This window comes from Leptonychotes weddellii, chromosome 10 (assembly GCF_054177405.1).
Source record: "Leptonychotes weddellii isolate Sample4059 chromosome 10, ASM5417740v2, whole genome shotgun sequence".
NCBI classification, from domain to species: Eukaryota; Metazoa; Chordata; class Mammalia; order Carnivora; family Phocidae; genus Leptonychotes; species Leptonychotes weddellii.
The window spans coordinates 14613240-14632098 of record NC_138378.1 but is presented as its reverse complement, the minus strand read 5'-3'; the positions used below and the strand labels follow the sequence as shown (position 1 = coordinate 14632098).

Genomic DNA, 18859 nt, shown 5'->3' with positions numbered 1-18859 from the left:
ATTTGAGCACTGGAAAGGGGGAGGAGGCAGTGAGGGAGAGGTCAGATATATAGAATTCAGGGGCGGGTCTGGGGTGCTGGGTTGAGTAGGGGGTTTGGATTTAGTTCTGTTGGCCACTGATCTTTGAACCATGAACTGGGAATGTTGTCAGATCTGGTGTGGGGACCCGAGTTTCCAGCCCCCTGGGGGAACTGCCTACTTACTCCCATGAGCTGCCTCTGATGTCCCCGAGCCTTCAGCAGGTTCCCTCAAGGCATCTCAGGGGGTGCCGTTTTAGAAAAGGCCTGAGGTCTCTGGGAGCCAGAATAATGATCATAAACGAGCCAGCACAGAATTGGAAAAATAGGACAAGTCAGGCAAATTCGAGTTTGAATTCCTGCTCCTTGTGGCATTGCCATGAAACTCTGGGCAGGTGCCGCTAGCCTCAGGCCTTGGTTCTCTCATCTGAAAATGGGGCCTGGTCCCCGTCCACCCTAGGTCGGGTGGGGAGGGGCCTGTGGGGCTGAGTTAATCTGAGTGCCTCTCTTCTGGGCATGCGGGCTCCTGCCTGTGTGCACCCAGGACAGTGCAGGGACCTCAGCGACTGCAGGTCGGAGGAGAGCAAACACTCCTCTTTACCAGGACCCAGAATAAACAGAAACCATGGTAACCAGGATGCATCACATGGGTCGGCAGCCCATCCTGCGGCTGATGGTCTGGAAATGTTGCAGATGCCCCTCCAGCGGTGGGACAAGCCGTGGGGACTCCCCTAGCCTTCCCTCCTTGCCTGAGGTAGGACTGAGCAGTTCTAGCAAAGTCAGTCCTGACTTTGGGTTTCTATTCAACCTCACATTTCATTATTTAATTTTATTTTTAAGTCTTGTCCCAGAAAGCATGTCCCGAATGAGATAAGTTGGAGCAAACCTCCCTGCTCTTTCCTTCCTCCTGTCATCTCCTGATCGATGCCCTGGAGGGAGTTGCCAGGATGATGCTAGAGGCAGACACTGGAACAGCACCGCGTCTCCTCTGGGAGGGAGGGCACAGGGCCGGTGGGCTCTGCGTCTCCAGAGACATCCAGCAAGGTGGCATCAACACCCCACTTTGCAGAAAGGCTCACCCTTCCCTGGGGTTCACAGCTAGTAAGTGGCAGAGCTGGGATTTGAACCTGGGTCTTCATGCCTCAGAATTCATTTCCATACTGCCTTTGGCTGAACTGGGGGTCAGACAGCAGTGTGGCTAGGAAGAGTGTGTTTGTCAGCTTGCCGTGTGGGGCTGGCTGGCTTGCAACACCTGTCCCACCACACAGGGGTCCAGGGTGGTCATGGTAGAGGGCCAGTGGAGGTGGCCTTGGAGACCCCGAAGGTTTCTGCCCAGCAGCCTCCTTGTGTACCTCTGGCCAGAGTGGTCTTGCATCCTTGCCTCTAGAAGCATGGCTTTGCCTTGGCTGGACATTGAGAGTGGGGCTTCCGAGAGCCCCTGGCTTCTCCATCTACAGCTGTAGCCATCCAGACCTGATAGTCAAAGTCCAGGCTTGGGGGAACACCATGTCTCTGGACAGAGCATGTTAGTGTTACCTCATGTTGAGAAGGGAGTGTGGGTGTAGCAGGACCTGTTACCTGCTGTTGTGTTTGGCAGGAAGTGAATGTGCAGAACCTGCTTTTGGTTGAGGAGGGGAAGAGCTGGGGTCAGACAGTAGTAGGAAGAGCACTGCTGGGCCTGCTGTGGGACCTTGGGACACCGCCTAACCTCTCAGAGCCTCACTTTTGGTGGTTGCTTATTTATTTTTGGCTATTCGGTGATAAGAACACATATGAAGACATAGAAGTATATGTAATACACTGCAAAATTAGAGCCGATGAAAACATAAAATAGAACGAATTCTAGGTGAAAAATGAAAGCAGATATGTCGGCCCTGGGCTCTGCACTTATTGAAGCTGGCTCTGGGCTTCCTGGCAGATGAGTGAAAAGGGAAATAGGTTTACTCCAGGGTTTCTTTGACTAGGGAGAAGAGGCTTGGCAGCGCCTCACGAGAAGGGCAGCCTTAACTGGCCTTTGGAACTGAAAACAATTCCTCTCACCAGCCTCATGGAAGGTCTCAGACCTCAGTTTCCCCAAATAGAAAACAAGGGGACGTGCCCTTGCTGTTCCGGCTGATGGTGGGGATTGCATGGGTACGAAGTACCTGGTGCACGCACAGCCAGTAGTGGGCACTCAGAGGGCACAGTCCTCACCCCTCTGCTCCTGCCAGTTTCTGGACAAAGGTGCAGTCCGCACAAAGTCAGGCCAGACAGGCGTGGCAGCGCCTGGGTGTAGGGCTGTGCTGGTGGAACCCGGTCAGGGGGAGTCGTGTGTGGGGGAGGCTGGCACGTGGTGTTGTGCCGAAGCCCCACAAAAGCGCACCTGCGCGCCGTGGGAGACCGTGTGAGGGCCGTTTGGTGAGACTCCGTGCAGTCAGATGTGAGTTCGAATGCTGGCAGGGCTGTGGGAGGGTGGGGGGAGCAGGAAGCACCTACAGAGGAGGAAGGGAGGCAGGGTGAGGAGGCGCGTGGGGTTGAGCAGCCACACCGTCCCAGTGGGTGCGAGGACCCAGCCAGGCCCCTCCGTGGCGCAGAGCGGCTTTAATCACTTCCCTTGGGCAAGATTTATTTCATAGCAGCTCAGAGCTTCTCAGCACTTACAGGTGCTGACGGGGGCATCACAATATTGTGAAATGAAGCAGGGAGCTGACTTCATTACAGCTTACCTGGCACGGAAGCCCCCGCCTTAGTTAGCAGCGATGGTTGGATGTGACAGAGCTAAAATTGAACTCGGCAATTACACTCCGGAGAGGTTCTCAGCGCTGTAAAAGGAAGTTCCATGGAAATCAACCCTGGTAATCACAGGGTTTACAATTAGTCAGTTACTGTTAAGGTTGCCCTGTCAGCATGTCCTTCAGGGCGAAGCAGGGGAAGGGGATGGAAAGGGTTTGACTGTCTTGGGTTACGTGTGTTCGCCTGCATCGGCCTTTTTTTTTTTTTTTCTTCATTTGTTCCAGGACAAAAGTTTGAGAGACCCTGTGTTCATGTCCTGATGAAGGGTGGCCATTTGATGATGGGTCATTTTAAAGTCCTTTTTTTCTTTTTTATTTGCATGAGCTTGCACCTCTTTCTCATTTTTGGGTTTTCGCCCGACTTGTGAGGGTGTTTTCCCAAATAGCTTCATGCCTGTCCTTGGGGTATTGTACATGAAGAGCTCGGCGTTTTGTTGACGCCTTGTCCCAGAGGAAAGAGTGATGTGGTAACATTGAAGGTTTCTAAGCACCTTCATGGCGTTATTTTTATTAAGCCATGACTAGACTATTTCAACAACCTCAGAATATTGTCCCCATTTTGCAGATAAAGGCATGAGGAGCTGGTGTGCGTTTGGCTGCTGGTGCAGAGAGAGTCAGATGGAAAGAAAGAGCTTGTACAGATTCATTCCTAAGTCGGCCTGGGGTGTGTGCACTGACCTTGAATGGGAAGATGGAAACACAAGTCAGCTCATTGCTTTGAGCCCCAGTCGATTCACCTGCAAAATGGGTCCTTGTGCTCGGCAGTGTGTAAGGAGTAAGTGAGATAATCCAGACACAGCAGAAGCTCAGGATGGGGCGCTGTGGTTACTAACAGTGATATTTACTGTACGCTCACTTTGTGCCAGGCATGGGACCGGACCCTTTCCATGAGTGATGGCGGCTTGGCATAAGGACCCCGCAAGGCAGTCTTAAGTAAACATAGGCTCAGAGAGGGTATAACTTTGTGCAGATCTTCTGAGTGAGTAAGGGGTAGTGCCAGGATTCAGACCCAGGCAGTCTGGCCCCCGGAGCCCGGTCCTCGTCCCTGGGAACAGTTGAATGTCAAGAAAACAAGGCAGCCTGGATGAGCTGCCTCTGTGGCCGAGAAGAGAGAAGCATTCAAACGGAAATATCTTTTCCAAAAGGCTTCAGCTCTTCACATGAAGCTGAGTCATCTCCCTTTGTTTTGAACCATAACCATCAAGCTGCCTCAAAATGCCCCAAATAAAAGAAAAAAAGAAAACTAAACTAAAAAATGCTGAGTTCCGTCAGGGTGCAGCGGTCCCTCCCTGGCTCTACCCCAGAAGGAGTTGACTGAGCAGAGGGTCTGTAGAGTTGGGACCCCCTCCACCCTGCACTGGGTACCAGGGCTTGATCTCATGACCAAGATCAATGTTTAATGGGGCAGGCACTCTCAGGGTGAGTGAGTCAAGGTCGGGAAGCTGTTCTGTGACCACACACACTGGGGGACAGCATCGTCACACCCCAGAATTCCTCTTTCTAGCTCATGGGTGGCAGAATCAAGTCCAGAATCTTCTGGACCCAGGCTCAGCTCTCAGATCCCCTTTCCCGCCCATGGTGGAGTTCAGTGTTTGATGGAGAATGCAGGGACTTTCTGCACCTGCCCGGTGTTGCCCCACCTCTGCCTCTCAACATGCTTCCTCCCTTCTGTATACCCAGCACTACCCCTCCTTCCATCCCCAGCTCAGATGACACCTTTTCTGGGAAGCCCCTCCTCAGCTGATGACCCTGCGGCCCTTAGCCATGAGCACTGTCCCCCTAATGTACTAATTTCTCACCTACATATTTGAGCTGAGCTGTCTTTGAGGATGAGGACAGTGTCCTGATCACACACAGCCCTTCTGTCTGGAACCCTGCCCTGCAAAGAGTAAGGACGAGGCACAGGGAACAGAGAATGCTGTTGAGTGAATGAATTAATAAATGATAATTGAAGGCTTTTAGCTTCACACTTTCTCTGTAACAATCACTTATACCTTTTGCTTATTGGAGTCTCTGGTTTCCAGTTAGAAAGTTCAACATCCAACAAGCAATATGGGCTTCTTTCCATATCAGAGAATGCATATCATTTGTCATGGCTGCATAGTATTCCATTGTACAGAGAGTTGTGATTTATTTAACCAATTCCCTATCAAGGGACTTTATTGTTTTTTCAAACAGCAACAGCATGACATTTAAAGATTTTTATTTATTTATTAGAGAGAGAGAGAAAGTGAGAAGAGGGGCAGAGGAGGAGGGAGAGGGACAAGCCTACTCCGCACTGAGCATGGAACCTGACATGGGTCTTGACCTCATGACCAATATCCTGACCTGAGCTGAAACCAAGAGTCGGATGCTCACCTGACTGAGCAACCCAGACACCCCTCAATGGATTTTATTCTTGTTTCCATTTTCTTGTAAATAATGTTGCAATGAAGAAATAAATATCTGTGTGCAAATGAATTTGGGCCTAGAAAGTCCTTTCCCATCTTAAGCCTATAGAAGCATTCATGGATGGGCTTTTCTAGCACCCTCCCAGCTTAGTGTGTGTGTGTTTTCAGATCTTCAATATGTCTGAAATTTTCATCTTTCTGTCATAGTACAGAATCTGTATTTCCCTTTCTTTCACACCCCTTTCTTTCACACAAGCTCCACGTGCTGGGATCTGGGCCTTGGATCTACAGATTGTGTGTACTTTCTATTTGTTGGGCATCTGCTGTGTGTCAGACCCAGAGATGAGCAAGGCTCTAGAGGGTCCTGGTCATCACGGAGCTCACAGCCTATTAGGGAAGATGAACAATAAACAGAAATGGAAGTCATCGAAACAAATAAGCAGAAACCATTGGCTGGAGGGGTGTGCTATGAAGAGAGTAATCAGTGTGGGTGATTCAAAGGAGCCCTCTCTGGGGAGGAAGGAGATCTCCAAGCAGGATGTGAAGGATGAGAAGTCAGTTGTGTGAGGGTCTGGGCAAGCGTGATCCAGGCAGAGGGAACAGCATGGGAAAGGTGGAGAGGCACGGACGCAAGACTCTTCCTCTCTGGAGCCCTTTCTGATCCCCCACCCCCTCCTCATGCAAGATCTGGGCATCGGTCCCCTTTGTCACCATTTGTTACCCAGGTCCTTCTTGTCACTTAGTTTATTATTGGTATAAATGTTCAATAATGGGATGATTCCCAGAACTCCTCTCACTGAGTCCTGGATGTCTTCAACTCTGTGAGCCTTCCTCAGCAGTCTCTGGTATTTCTGAAATGTCCAAAAATTAAAATTGGTTTAGCAGTGCCCAGCATGGTACATGGCACTTAATAGGTACTGCCATCCCAATTTACAGATGAAGAAGCTAAGGTTCAGGGAGGCTAACCATTCCAGCAGGCACAGCTAGGATTTGGACCCAGTTCTGTCTTATTCCAGAGTCCACATTCTTCAGGGAGCCCTAAGTTAACTGCATCTGTGTGAAAGCTAATGCGCCTGCAGGGGGATCCATAATGCCTCCAGCCAGCCCTGTCCCAACCTGATCCAGCCTTGGGGTGGGTGGCCTTGGCCCTTGGTCTGCTGGTGTCAGAGGAGTGGGAAGGAACCAGGGAGGATCTTCTGTTTTTGTTTTAAATTACAAATGTCATACATGCTTGTGGAAGAGAAAAAAAAAAAAGAAGAAAAACAAGACAAAAAAGAGAAAAGTGGCAAATGAAAATACCCCCTTCTCCTACTCCGCAGGGTGACCACTGTTCACAGTTTGGCATCTTCGACAGTGCATATCCAAACATACACACACACACACACACACAGTTATTGTTTTTATAAAAATGGGGATCATGTCCTTGACTTTTTCTCCCAACCAGTCCCCAGTCAGCACCTGCAGACCTTCCTCATTCCATCATATTACACAGAATGGATATATTTTAATCCATTCACCCCGACCCTGGTTTTAGACATTGAGTGTGCCCCTCATTCTTGTCTGTAACGAGCAACATCTGTGGCCATGCACTGTGCACACCAGAACAGGGATGTCTGCAGGACGGATGCTCAGAAGTCTGATTGCCAAATGAAATGGCATGCAACTCTCACATGTTGACAGGTGCTGCCAGCCTGCCTTCCAGAAGCCTTTCCAGCTCAATACCTGCTCCCGAGGCAGTGTGCCTGAGTGGGGAAGGCTGCCTCCCCTTCCGCTCCCCGAGACCTGGTGTGGAGACCGATGCCAGGAGCTCTGAACACTCAGGCCCAGATTGGGATGGGAGATAGATTTTGATAAAAGAGGTTAAATAACAGGTTTTTCCATTTCACCTTATAGGAATGGGATGGGGGGCGGGGGTGCCGGGCCTCCAGCCAATAGAGGACCAAGACTTGTCAGGAGGGCTTATAAAGCTTGCTATTTCTGGCATTTTTTCTCTTTCTGTGCTGATTATGCAGCAGAATCGCACAGAGGCTGTCGCGGGCGCGTTCTCTCGCTGCCAGGGCTTCTGTGGAATGAGACTCGGGCTCCTTCTACTTGCAAGACGCTGGTGCATTGCAGGTGTGTTTCAGCAGAAGGTAAGCAGCGGGTGGTACCTCCACCTCCTGCGGTGGAGGTGGTCAGGCCGTCGCTGCGGGACGAAGACAGAGGGTGCCTCATGGGGGCGGGGGGGCAAGCCGGGACCTGGACTGGTGCTTGTCACCTTGTGGAATGAAAATGCTCTGGAGGGTCCAGGAGACCGGCAGTTGGCAGCCCCTTCTTGAAAAGGAATTCTGAAAGTGGCTGGGATTGGACCCTGGAGGGGCAGGTCTTGGCACCCTGAGCATCATAGGTGCCCAGCGTGCTCCAGAAGCATTTGTTCATTCATTCATTCATTTATCCATTCAGCACCCCCTGCAATGGGCCTGGCCAGGTGTGGGTGGGGGTCTGGCCAACTCAGACCAGAAACAAGGATGGGGCTAGCACATGATATGGTAGGAGCCCAGAAGATACCTAGGGTGAGGACTGGGGAGGGTTTTTCAAGGCAGGAGGCATGAGGAGTAGCTGGGGCTGTCACTAGAAACAAAGTTTGAGCTGCCTCCTTCCACTGGATTTTGGAGTTTGTGGAATCAATAAAACTTCCTCCCCAAATTTGCAAGTACCACCTTTTCCTTTTGTCCATTAAGAATATGGAAAAATAACCAGTTGGGATCGCCAGTTGCCATCCTGTTGGAAAAGCAAGGACAGCCAAAGATGAGGGAGAACATTGTCACAGACTTAAGGGCAAACACATACACACATAACAGGTGACAGATTCTGAATGCAGAAACCTAACACTGATGGCATTTTCTAGCTGTCACTGGGGAGATGGTCTTTGTGGAGGGAGTTGGCTGAGTTGGGGGTGGGGCTGGTTGCAGGTGACAGGGCTGCACCCCGCTGAGCAGGAGGCCTGACCTCTCCTGGTGCTCTGATTCATCACGGTCATTGTTGAAAAACTGGCTTTGTGCACATGTGTCCCAGAAACGGAAACCGCCCTCAAAGGCCTGCTTTCCCTTGCTTGGAATGTCCCAGGTGAACTGAGAGAGACCAAGAAACAGAAGCTTCTGTGCCTCCTTCATGATCTCCACTTCCTGCATGCTGGATCAAAGGCAAGAGGTCACAGGCCCTCAGTCTGCTGGGGAAGGCTTTGGAGTCAGCCAGCCACTGAGGAAATGGCCATGGCGTGCCTCCCGTGCCAGAGTCTGGGTTAGGTGCTGATTTCAGACCTCAGCTCTGCCACAAATACCATCTGTGACACAGGGCAAGTTTCTTGAGTTTGCAAGTCTCAGTCTCCTTATCCATAAAATGGGGACACTGATACTTCCTTCCCTGTATTGTGATGATTGTGTGTGTGCATGCACACACACACTGCCTAGTACTTTGCCTTGTATATGGTAGGACCTCCATAAATGTTGAGTGAGTGAATGAGCAAATGCTCCAAACCCTTAGCTCTGCTCAGGAGAACTTCATGGCTAACACTGTGTGTGTGTGTGTGTGTGTGTGTGTGTGTGTGTGGGTGCGCACAGACGTGCTCATATGGGCATAGGACCTGAGGAACTCTCCCCTTTGTGCTTACAGCTAGAGACTCTGTGTTCTGGTTCCCTTCTTAGGGAGCTTGGATTCAGAGCCACATTCTGCTACATAGCCCTGTCTGGGACCAATTTCTCTATGTCTCTGGTTACTTTCATGGGCTCTTGACTGGGAGAGGAGTTAATTACAGGGACTTACTGGCTGTCTTGAAACAGAACCGACTCTTATTTTTAACGCTTCCTGAACAGCTTTCTGAATACTAGCCTTGTATTGGTGGGGTCTCGGCACAACAGCCAGCCAGTAGGCCAGTGCTAGCTGAGAGCCCAGGGTCGGAGAAAGGCTTTGGAAGGGCGGTGGGAGTGGTCTTAGAAGGGAGGGTGTGCCTGGAGTATTACCACCCCTGAATAGCCCCCTGGACTTGGAAAACAGGAGCTGAACCCAGGTTTAAGACTTGACTTTGAGTCCTGGCTCTGCTTTGTGTTTGCTGTGTGGCTTCCGGCAGGTCACTTTACCTGTCTGAGCCAGTTTCCTTATCTATAAAATGGCAGATTATTAGAATTAAATGGGGCTAGATATATAAAACGCTGTGTTGGTGCTCAGTGAATAAAAATACTCTCCCCTCTTGGGGAAGGACCCTGGGAGCCTTTGACCGGGGCCCAGGGTATCTGCTGGCTCATGGAGTCTGACACACAGCAGACACCTAATGAATATTTATGGAGAAGATGAAGGTGCCCAGGGAGTGGGAAGCCAGAGATATATGTTTATATTCTTCTATGTAATTGTTTTGCGATCCTGGGTGAGTTTCTTTGCCTTCTCTTGGTCTCTGATTCCCTTAGAAAAATAGTTCAGGCTGATCCTCCCAACTCCTACTCTTCTATTCCATGTTGGAAATCAGGGCTGTATGTGGAACCTCCAGTGGAGGATGAGCTTCATGTTTGAAATTAATTTCCTTTCTGTGATTAGTGGCACCCATGATGACTCTCTCCCTCCTGCTGCCTCCTGCACGCGCAAACCAGTAATTAATGAAATTGGGAGCAGAGGCAGGGATGCGAGGTTTCCCGAGGAGGCAGCTCGAGCATACCTGGGGCTCCCTCTGTGGCACCCGCTGTGATTGCCACAGGGAGCCCGAGGGCTGTCCGGGATCACCATCTCTGTCCAGCCAGGGGGCCTGGCAAGTGTTCACGTCTGTGGATCACAAATGAAGCCCTGAAATATCGTAGATGGGAAGTGAGTTCTCCAGCTTTTCCCAGACCCTGGGGTGCCATTTTCCAGGGAGGGCGTGGGGGCCCTCTGCTTTGGGTGTCTGTCGAAATGGGCATTGATACAGAAATCAGATGGGCCTAGATTTGCAGGCTTCCCTCTCTTGATTTTTGGCTGGGACTTCAGGCCACGTACTCACTTTCCCTGGGTCTTGCTTGCTGTGTGGAGCAGTTGAGGCCGTGGGAGCAGCCACCTCTTATGAATGGGGGGACGGTATAGAGAAGCCGCTTTGGTTGCACACCCTTACCCCAGAGGGTTCATCTGAAGGAGATGGTGACTCTAAATGGTCCCTGTCTTGATTCATCCGCCCCCACCCCCACACACGCCCATCTTGGTAAACACTGTGCTGTCCACTCCTTGGCTTACATCATCCCCGGCCTTTCTCTCTGCCTCACTCCCGGGTGGCTGCCCCCGCGGGGTACAACTCCACCTCCCCACTTCACTATTACCTGGCTGATTGTCTGGGTGATACAGGAGCCTCCGCTCAGGCCTTCCTGACTCCACCTTCCTTGTAGAGTTTGCTCTCCTCACACAGCTAGCAGAAACTCTGTGAACCACTCCCCTGTTGAAAGCCTTTTGTTGGATGTTTGCTTGGAACCTGTTGGATCTGTTAGATCTGTTCTGATACCCTTAATGTGGCCACTTGGGGGGCTGGGGCACCTGTCTGATCTCATTTTTTGCCGTCAGCAAGCTAGCTTCTGCCTCCTCCCTCCCAGGCAGAATCATCACTTGCTGGGCAGCTTTCTGAAGCCCCCTCCCCCACTAACCAAGCTGTGGTGCTTCTGGATTTTATACATGCAGACCTTTTTGTCCAGAATGTTTCCTTTACCCCTTGAACTCCTGCTCATTCTTGCAGACAGAGATGTGGCATCATTGCTTTCCAGAGGCCTGCTCTGATTGCTCACTCCTCCCACCCCCCCCAGCAGTCTGGGCCAGGGACCCTTCCCTGCATCCACCCCATCATAATCTTCCCCATCAGTGCTGTGATGCTCTGGGGGGACTGACACCGGGTATGATGCACCTTTATCCTCATGCCCTCTGGAAGGACATAGAGCACAGACACCTGCTTGGGACACATTAATTTAGGTGCAAAGGCAAATAACTCCTTGCAGATTAAGGGCCTTCAGACCTTAGAATCCTCAGCCTGTGTTTTGATTTGGCTGTGTTACCCTGGATAAACCATGTAACCTCTCTGATCTTGGAGGGTCATGAGGACGGGCAAGAGGACACGTATAACAGATTTCCTCTTCTTTCCCACCTGCTGGACAGTAAATATCCCCAAAGACACTTGGAACATTTAAATGGCTGAGCAGAGCAAACCCAAAGAGGGGCCAGGCCCAGCAGCCCCCAGTACCATGCACAGAGGAGCCCTGCACAGAGCCCCAAACAGGAGCAAAAATAGCCCCCACTGGGGCAACCTGCGTTGCAGAAGCCACAGGAAGAAGCCGCAGGCCGAGCGGATGTCAGCCGCTCTGGGGCCCCACTGAGGCCCCTCGGATGTGTCGAGCTGTTGCAGCCCTCACGCCTGCCCTTACTCGCTCCTCTGACCACAGCCATCAGATAAGGCCGCGGAAAAAGTGATGGCTTCCTCTCTCTGGGGAGGAGTAATATCAGTGCCATCTGTGGGGTACACTCCATCCTCTGTTGCCCCGCCTCCGGGCCTTTGCATGGGCTGTCTCCACCTCCCCACCCCCATACTTGCCTGGCTTAGTCTCTTCCCTCCTTCCAGTTTGCCCAACTGTCCCTTTCTCAGGGAGGCCCGCCTTTGACCACCCTGTTTAAACTCGCATACCGTCCATCCTGCTATTCCTGGTTCATCTCACCTGCTCACCTTTTTCTTCTTTCCATAATTCTTAGAACCTTCTCACATACTAAATAAGTGACTTATTTACTCTGTTGAATGTTTGTTTTCTGTCTTCAAGGCAATCCAGCCCAGCAATGAGAAGAGGGTCAGGCTGGATGTGTTTGGATTCTTGTTTTATGTGCACACTCACACGTGTGCTCACACAGATGTCCTCAGCTGCTTTTTGAGCCTCTCCATGTTCAAGACAGGGTTGGTGTGGAGTAGGTGCTCATCAAATGTTCGTAGGAAGGAAGGGGGTACTGACAACAGGGCCAGTGTGAAGGAGGCCTCGTGCTTTAGGGAAAGGACCTTGGCGAGTCCCAGGAGTGGTTCAGCTGGCAGCTTGAGAGGAGAAGTCCAGTGGGAGATGATGAGGGATGGGGCTGGAGAAAGTGGCGAATCAGGTCAAGCAGGACCACAGAACCCAGGGAAAGAGGTGGGAGCTCTGAAGGATTTTAATCAGGGGGGTGATTTATGGATGATTTAGAACTGGGTTCTCCTGTTTTGTGATTAGGTGGGAAAATCCAGTCTTTGCTTTAAGTCAGCTATATGCCAGACACCTTTGGCTGTGCTTTTTATGAGGTTTCTCATAAACCCATGATGTAGATGAGAAAACTGAGACTCATGGGAAGGAGCCTCACAGAGTCCATCCTCCCCCTATGATAGCCTGAGTCATCTTTTAAAATGTAAATCAGAGCACGTTACTCCTTTGTAAGAACTACCCAGGGGCTTCCCATTTGCGATAAAATCCAAATCCCTACTATGGCCCCAGGATTTCACCTGCTTAGGCCCCTGCCGACCACTCTGATCTCAACCTTGTCCCTCCCCTGTGCTCTAGCCACATTATTTCTCCCCTGTGTGACATTGACAGCTTTCTGCTTGCTGACCCCAGGGCACTTTGCACTTAATCCCTCTGCCCACAGGGCTTCTTGTGTGGCAGGCTCCTCCTCCTCCTGCAGGGCTCCCCCAGTTTAACCCTAGAGAGAGATCTTTTCAAGTCTTTCCATCTTCTATCTCTATAGTTCCCTTGTTTGCTTCACAGCATTTATCACAATTGTAGCCATGTTTGTGTGTTTGCGTGTTTGTTGCCTGCCTCCCCCAGTGGGCTCTGAGGTCTGTGGGGGCAGGGGCTGTGTCTGCGGAGATGCGGGGAGCTCTGGGCCTGTGTGGCCCGGTTGGCTGCATGCCCCGGACTTGTGTGAGGAGACAAACGTGCCTTCCCCCACCGAGGAGGAACAACTCAATTCCTGCTGCACCTGATCTTGACCCCACTCCCAATGCTGCCCACATTCCCCATAATGCTAAATGCTCTGCCTGGCATTTCAGCCACCTGGAGAATCCATGAATATACATGGAAAGATGTCAAGTCTGGGCTTGAATCTCAGCTCAGCCACCTAATAGCTGTGAGACCTTGAGCAGTTTCCTTTACCTTTCTGAGCCTCACTTTGCTCATCTGTAAAATGGGCACACAGAGGGATCGTCTCTCAACAAGGGCCTAGCACCTGTGTGCCCCATGCTTGATTCAGCTCTAAACTTCCTTATCTGAAATCCAAAAAGCTCCGCCACCAAATATTGGTCTGTAAATATGCTGCAAACTCATTTGGCCCCAGAACCCCATCTGAACTGACATGAAGCTCTTTGTAATTTTTACTTAACCCACTGTGTGCATAGTCACAGGATTCACTGCAGAAATATGAATGTGTTTTACTGCACGTGTGGCTCCGGACCCCTACTGAAGGTACTATGTAATTGGTGGGATTATCGATAAGCTTCCTCTTCAGAAATCCAAACAAATTCCGAATTCTGAAATCCCATGAGTTCTGGCTAAGGAGCTTGAACCTGTGTGTGTGAGCTGGCACTGAGGACCCTCTTGGGGCACGGGAGGGTTGGGGGGCCTCTGACAGCTCTCACAGCACCAGAAACCTCTTGTTTCTTCTCGGTTTCTTGGCAGCCAGTGTCTTTTTAGCTGCTTGGGGTTAAGTTGGGTTTTGTTTGCTTGGGGTTAGAGGTTATAGCTTGGGCAGGGTGAACTCAGGTGCTCAAGCATTTCTGGTTTGAATTTAAAAGGGGAAATTTTTTTCTTATGAATCATCAGAAAAAGAAATCAGAAGGAAGTGTGTGACCAAGGAGAGGAAATTAGGGTTTGCAAACTGCGTGAGTCACCCCCTTTCTGACTCCTGGGTGATCCCTTGCTCTTGGCAGTTTTCATTCATCTCTGAGACTCTTGGTTCTGTTGTTTGGGAAACACACTGGGGACTGCCGTGGCTTTTTTCTGGCTCCAACCCCGTTTCCCTTTCTAGTCATCAACATAAATGTCTCTTTTTGAATCACTGCCACACTGGTTTACTTACTATTGCTCCATCAAATGTTTCTTCTCTGCCCAGGCTCTGCTCAGGGTCCTGCTTCCTGGTCCCCACCCCACCGATCATCACAGCAGCTTCTGCCTGGCTTCCTGGACAGGCTTCGGTCTTACCTTTTCCAACCCATTCTCTGTCCCGAAGCCAGAGGCCAGCTTTCTAAAATGCAGCTTCCGTTGCAGGCTTCAGCTGCCTAGTATAGCCCTGAAAGCACCATCATGACAAGGTCCTGTTTGCCTTGCTTTTCAGCTCTCACTGCTTCCCTGCTAGGTGCCTTGGCCCCTTCTCCAGCCCCCCAGCCTTGGTGAGGGTTGTTCCTATGCTTTCTCCCTTCCATCTGGTGCCTTCTCTCATCACCTGGCCAATTATGCTCATCCTGGGCAGATAGAAGCCATCTCCTCTGTGAAGTCTTTTTACATGGCCCGTCTCTAGGCTCCGATGAACTCTGGCTCCCAGTACACTCATCACCCACATTATAATTCCTGGTCCTGTCCCCCTCACTACAGCACAAGCCCAGGAGGACAAAGACTGTATCCCACCCATTGCTGGTACCATCTCTAGCACTCAGCGCAGAAGATCACTTTAAACAAGAGTAGGTGTACTCAAGACAATGGGCAGGTATGGTGAGGGGGTGACTCCTGAGGCAGGAGACAGGGGTCTTCGGTTTTCATCTACCCTGTTCCCGGCTAGCTGTCTGCCTTGGGAGTGGCTGCCATGTTGCTTTCCAGTAGGCTGGAAACTGTTTTCCTTGTCAGCAGTGGTGTGAAATATCCCTTTCATTACAGTAGGTGTGTTTCATGTACATTTCTCCCCTGTCATCGAATCAAGTGTACATTTTCCCTATATATTTGTTTCTTGGTAGATTGCCTCTTGCCTGACTTTCCTGTTTGTGTCCTGTGTCCTTTTGTCTATCAGCATCTTGCTGTCTCTTTAATTTGACTGAAATATTTCTACATCGTATATATTAACTGTCTCATAGTTGGTGCTGATATTTTCTTAGTCTGATGTCCTTTTCATTTTGGTTTTATTATGCTTCCTTCTACAGAAGATATTAATGCATATATATTTGAATCTGTCAATCTCCCTTCCTCTGTGATTGCTTCAAGGGCTGAGGAAGTTACCCTGCTGCCATGGATCTGATAAACATTCTGTTCTGTTTTCTGATATTTCCCTATAACATGACTTTTTATACTTAACTCTTTAATCTGTTTAGAGTACATTTTGGTGAGTGGCTTGCAGTGGATATCTAGTTAAGTGGTCCTAAATAGGAACAGGATAACCCTGTCATCCCCATTCTGTTTTTTTTTTAAAACAATTGGTCTTTGTCTCTTTGTTTCCAAAAGGAGAGACAAAACAGAATAGTTGTTATGAAGGTGAACCTCGGCAGAGTGAAGATTCTGGCTTTGCCACTTTCTAGCTGTGTGAACTTTGAGCAGTTGCTTAAATTGTGCCATGCATTTTCTCCTCTGTAAAGTGGGATAATATCTCCATCATAAGCTCTAGTGAAATACTGTATGTAAAGCATGTCACGTGGTACCCAGCATATCGTTAAGTGCCCTTCTTCACCATACGTTTTCATACAGAGTCGGGTCTAATTCTGCACTTTCTCTTCCATTGCACTGATTTTAAGTTCTTCTTTGACATCACTATCACACTCCTTAGTTGTTGGCCGCACAGAAAGTTTTAGTCTCTGGCCAAACGAGGCACCCCTCCATTACTCTTCTTTTAAGAATATTGCTGCAAACTCTCCCCGTTTTTTTTTCAGTGAATGTTTATTCCTCCTGCCCACTCTGCACTGCAGCCCCCCTCAATGGTTTGTAGACAACCCTCCACCACTGTGCACACACACCCCGGGATTTTTTTTACCCTCTGCTCTCTCTGGTCCCTCTACCTAACAGGTGTGCATCAACTGTTCTCACCTGGCTTATCTCCCCCTAGCGCCTTGTCATCCCCAGTGTCATCAAGTGCTGATGTCTGTATTCCCTCTGGACCCCAAGCTTCCCTGGAGGTCACTTCTGTGTCCAGTCCCCAGCATGTGGCTGTGTACATCGTAGGTACTCAGGTTAGAGATTGGGGAAGATGGGATGGTCCCCGTGACCTTCGGCTTTGATGGCAAGTGGGTTAACTCTGGCTTCTTTTGGAGGCCCAGCAATGTGGTGGTTGTAACCCTCACTGTGCTGTTGCCAATAATTGTGGGTCATCTCCCAGCCTGGGTCTCAGTTTCCTCCATGGGATAATGAGAAGATCTCTGAGCCCCCCAATTTCTCTTACCCTGGGTGGCTTTAAAGTGAAGATGAGGTAGAAGAACTCACTGGCCTGTGCTGAGCCTCAGAGTGCAGGCTGTTCTCTCTCTGTGTTCTGGGGAGAAAAGGTCTATTAGGACCAAGGTTCCTCCATTGCACTCCTGGCTACTGTGCTGCAGAGTCCTCAGGGAGAGCCCAGACTTGGGGCGTAGGGGTTCAATTTTCAAGAACAGAGGTGTGGAGGGTGGGAATCCACCTCACGCAGGGAGGTGGCATGCCCCACAACCCACCCCCCCCCCGGGTTCCATTCCCGTTTTCCAGGGGAGGAGTCCCAGGATCCCACAGGCAAGGACCTTGCCTTGGCCACAGGGCCACACTGGGCGTGAGCAAGCCCAGGTCTGCGGGCTTCCAGAGCTGCGCTGAGCTTCCAAGTCCAAAGGCTGGTTTTAAGACAACACTTAAAAATACAGCAGCAGTGTTTACAAATATTATTTCCTGTGTTATCTGGCACTGACAGAAGGAAGTGAACTTGGTACTTTGTCTGTGTTAGGTTTTGGGGTTAGATGCCTAAATGCCAAGTTCAGGTGACCTAGAAAACCTTTCTAGGTCAAATTACTATTTCAAAAGATTTTTTTTTCTTTTCTTCCTTTTTTTTTTTTTTTAACCGTCCCACGATTGAACGCTGTCGTTGACATATTTCCCTCCCAACAATGCAAGCCCTTTGTGGCATGATTGAGGGCTTGTTTTGTTGCACTGGGAGAAAATATCTCCCAAATCATCTGCTGCTCATTGTCTCAGGCACTGGCTCACCCCACCCCCCACCCCATGCCACAGTCCCACCCGACGCTTGCTCATGTGGCCTTCGGCTAATTGTCTTTGGCAAGGATCAGTTTTGGGACGTGTTCCCAACCGCGGAGGATAGATAATTGTTAAGCACGAATACCGGCAGTCCCGGCAACCTGAGGCTCTAGACCGCTGACCGCAGCCCGGCCTCTGGGGGGGCGGCTGGGATTGGACGACAGCTCCACGTCTCTGCAGGGTAGCAGGGCCAGACCGCAGACGCGGGGTAGCCCAGTTGGAGCGGTGACCCTGCCGGTGGACTTCTGGGTTGGAGTCCTCACTCTACCTCCTACCATCTGTGTGGCCTTGGGCAAGCACTTCACCTCAGTTTCCTCATCTGCACCATGGGGCCCTGACTAGTAGTCACTTACCTCAGGGTTGTTGAGCGAACATTTACAAATCAAAAGGAGTGCTTGGCTTATGCAAACACGGTGTAAATGTTGCACCAATTAGTTAAAATGAAAAAATGATCGTAGTGGTAGTAGATGCTATCGTGTCACCCAGATCCCTCCTCAACTGAGACACTCATCCTGCCAGCTATTCAGAGTGTTGGCTGCTGTTGGCTGGCACTGAGCCTCTCTGGGTATTGCCTTTGGTGGAAGGAGACGGCCTTTCCCCAGGTTATCACCACCCCCCGCCCCGGGGCAGTCTGGGTCCCGTGGCTGGCCCACATGGGAATGCAGTGGCTCCTTGCCTTAGTCTGGGACGTGGCTCCAGAGCTGCCACCTCTGATGTGACTGCGTCCCAGCTCAGCTTGTCCCTCTGCCCCTCCTGCCTCCCGCCTTTCCTGTAGTGCCCCCCCTCCCAGTGAACTTCCCACCTTCACTCTCAGAGCCTGTTCCCAGGACCCTGCCCTAAAACCACAGGTAGCCACCAGATGCTGAATGGCTCTTGACATCCATTTTTAAAACACATTTATTTCACTTGCTTGCATTTCCAGAAGCTCGTTGAGGAGCAGCCTTGGGGGTTCTGCACCATCACCATCCCCCCATCTCTGGGTGCGCACCATAGACCTGCCTTGGCAAACTCCCCCTGCTCTGTAGGGTTGTGGGGGTTTGAAGGGGGGGTTGGTGATTTCAGGACCCTCTTCTGGTGGGAAGAGGAAGGGCTAATTCTGGGACAAACAGCAAAACTTAAAACTGACCAAACGGGGGTGCCTGGGTGGCTCAGTCAGTTAAGTGTCCAACTCTTGGTTTTGGCTCAGGTCGTGATCTCATGCGTCGTGGGATCGAGCCCTGTGTCGGGCTCTGCACTCAGCGCAGAGTCTGCTTGAGTTTCTCTCTCTCTCTCTCTCTACCCCCCCCCGCTCAGTCTCTCTCTCAAAATAAATAAATAATCTTTTTTTTTTTTTTTAAAGATTTTATTTATTTATTTGACAGAGAGAGACACAGCGAGAGAGGGAACACAAGCAGGGGGAGTGGGAGAGGGAGAAGCAGGCTCCCCGCAGAGCAGGGAGCCCGATGCGGGACTCGATCCCAGGACCCTGGGATCATGACCTGAGCCGAAGGCAGTCGCTTAACCAACTGAGCCACCCA

At 50.6% G+C, this 18859-nt stretch overlaps 1 protein-coding gene across 4 annotated transcripts in view; it reads left to right on the top strand.

Annotated features, from left to right (window-relative positions):
- Nucleotides 1-18859, top strand: part of TOX2 (TOX high mobility group box family member 2) — a 130650-nt gene that overhangs the window by 19873 nt on the left and 91918 nt on the right. Inside the window, exon 1 of one of the 4 annotated variants that reach the window (XM_081832736.1) lies at nt 7150-7310. The exons of 1 other annotated variant lie outside the window; for it this stretch is intronic. In XM_081832736.1, the coding sequence (XP_081688862.1) occupies nt 7185-7310 (126 nt within the window). In that variant the 5' untranslated portion in view covers nt 7150-7184. Of the gene's footprint in view, nt 1-7149; nt 7311-18859 lie in introns of those variants that run through there. 2 more of the 4 variants (XM_081832734.1, XM_081832738.1) reach the window with 2 other exon arrangements.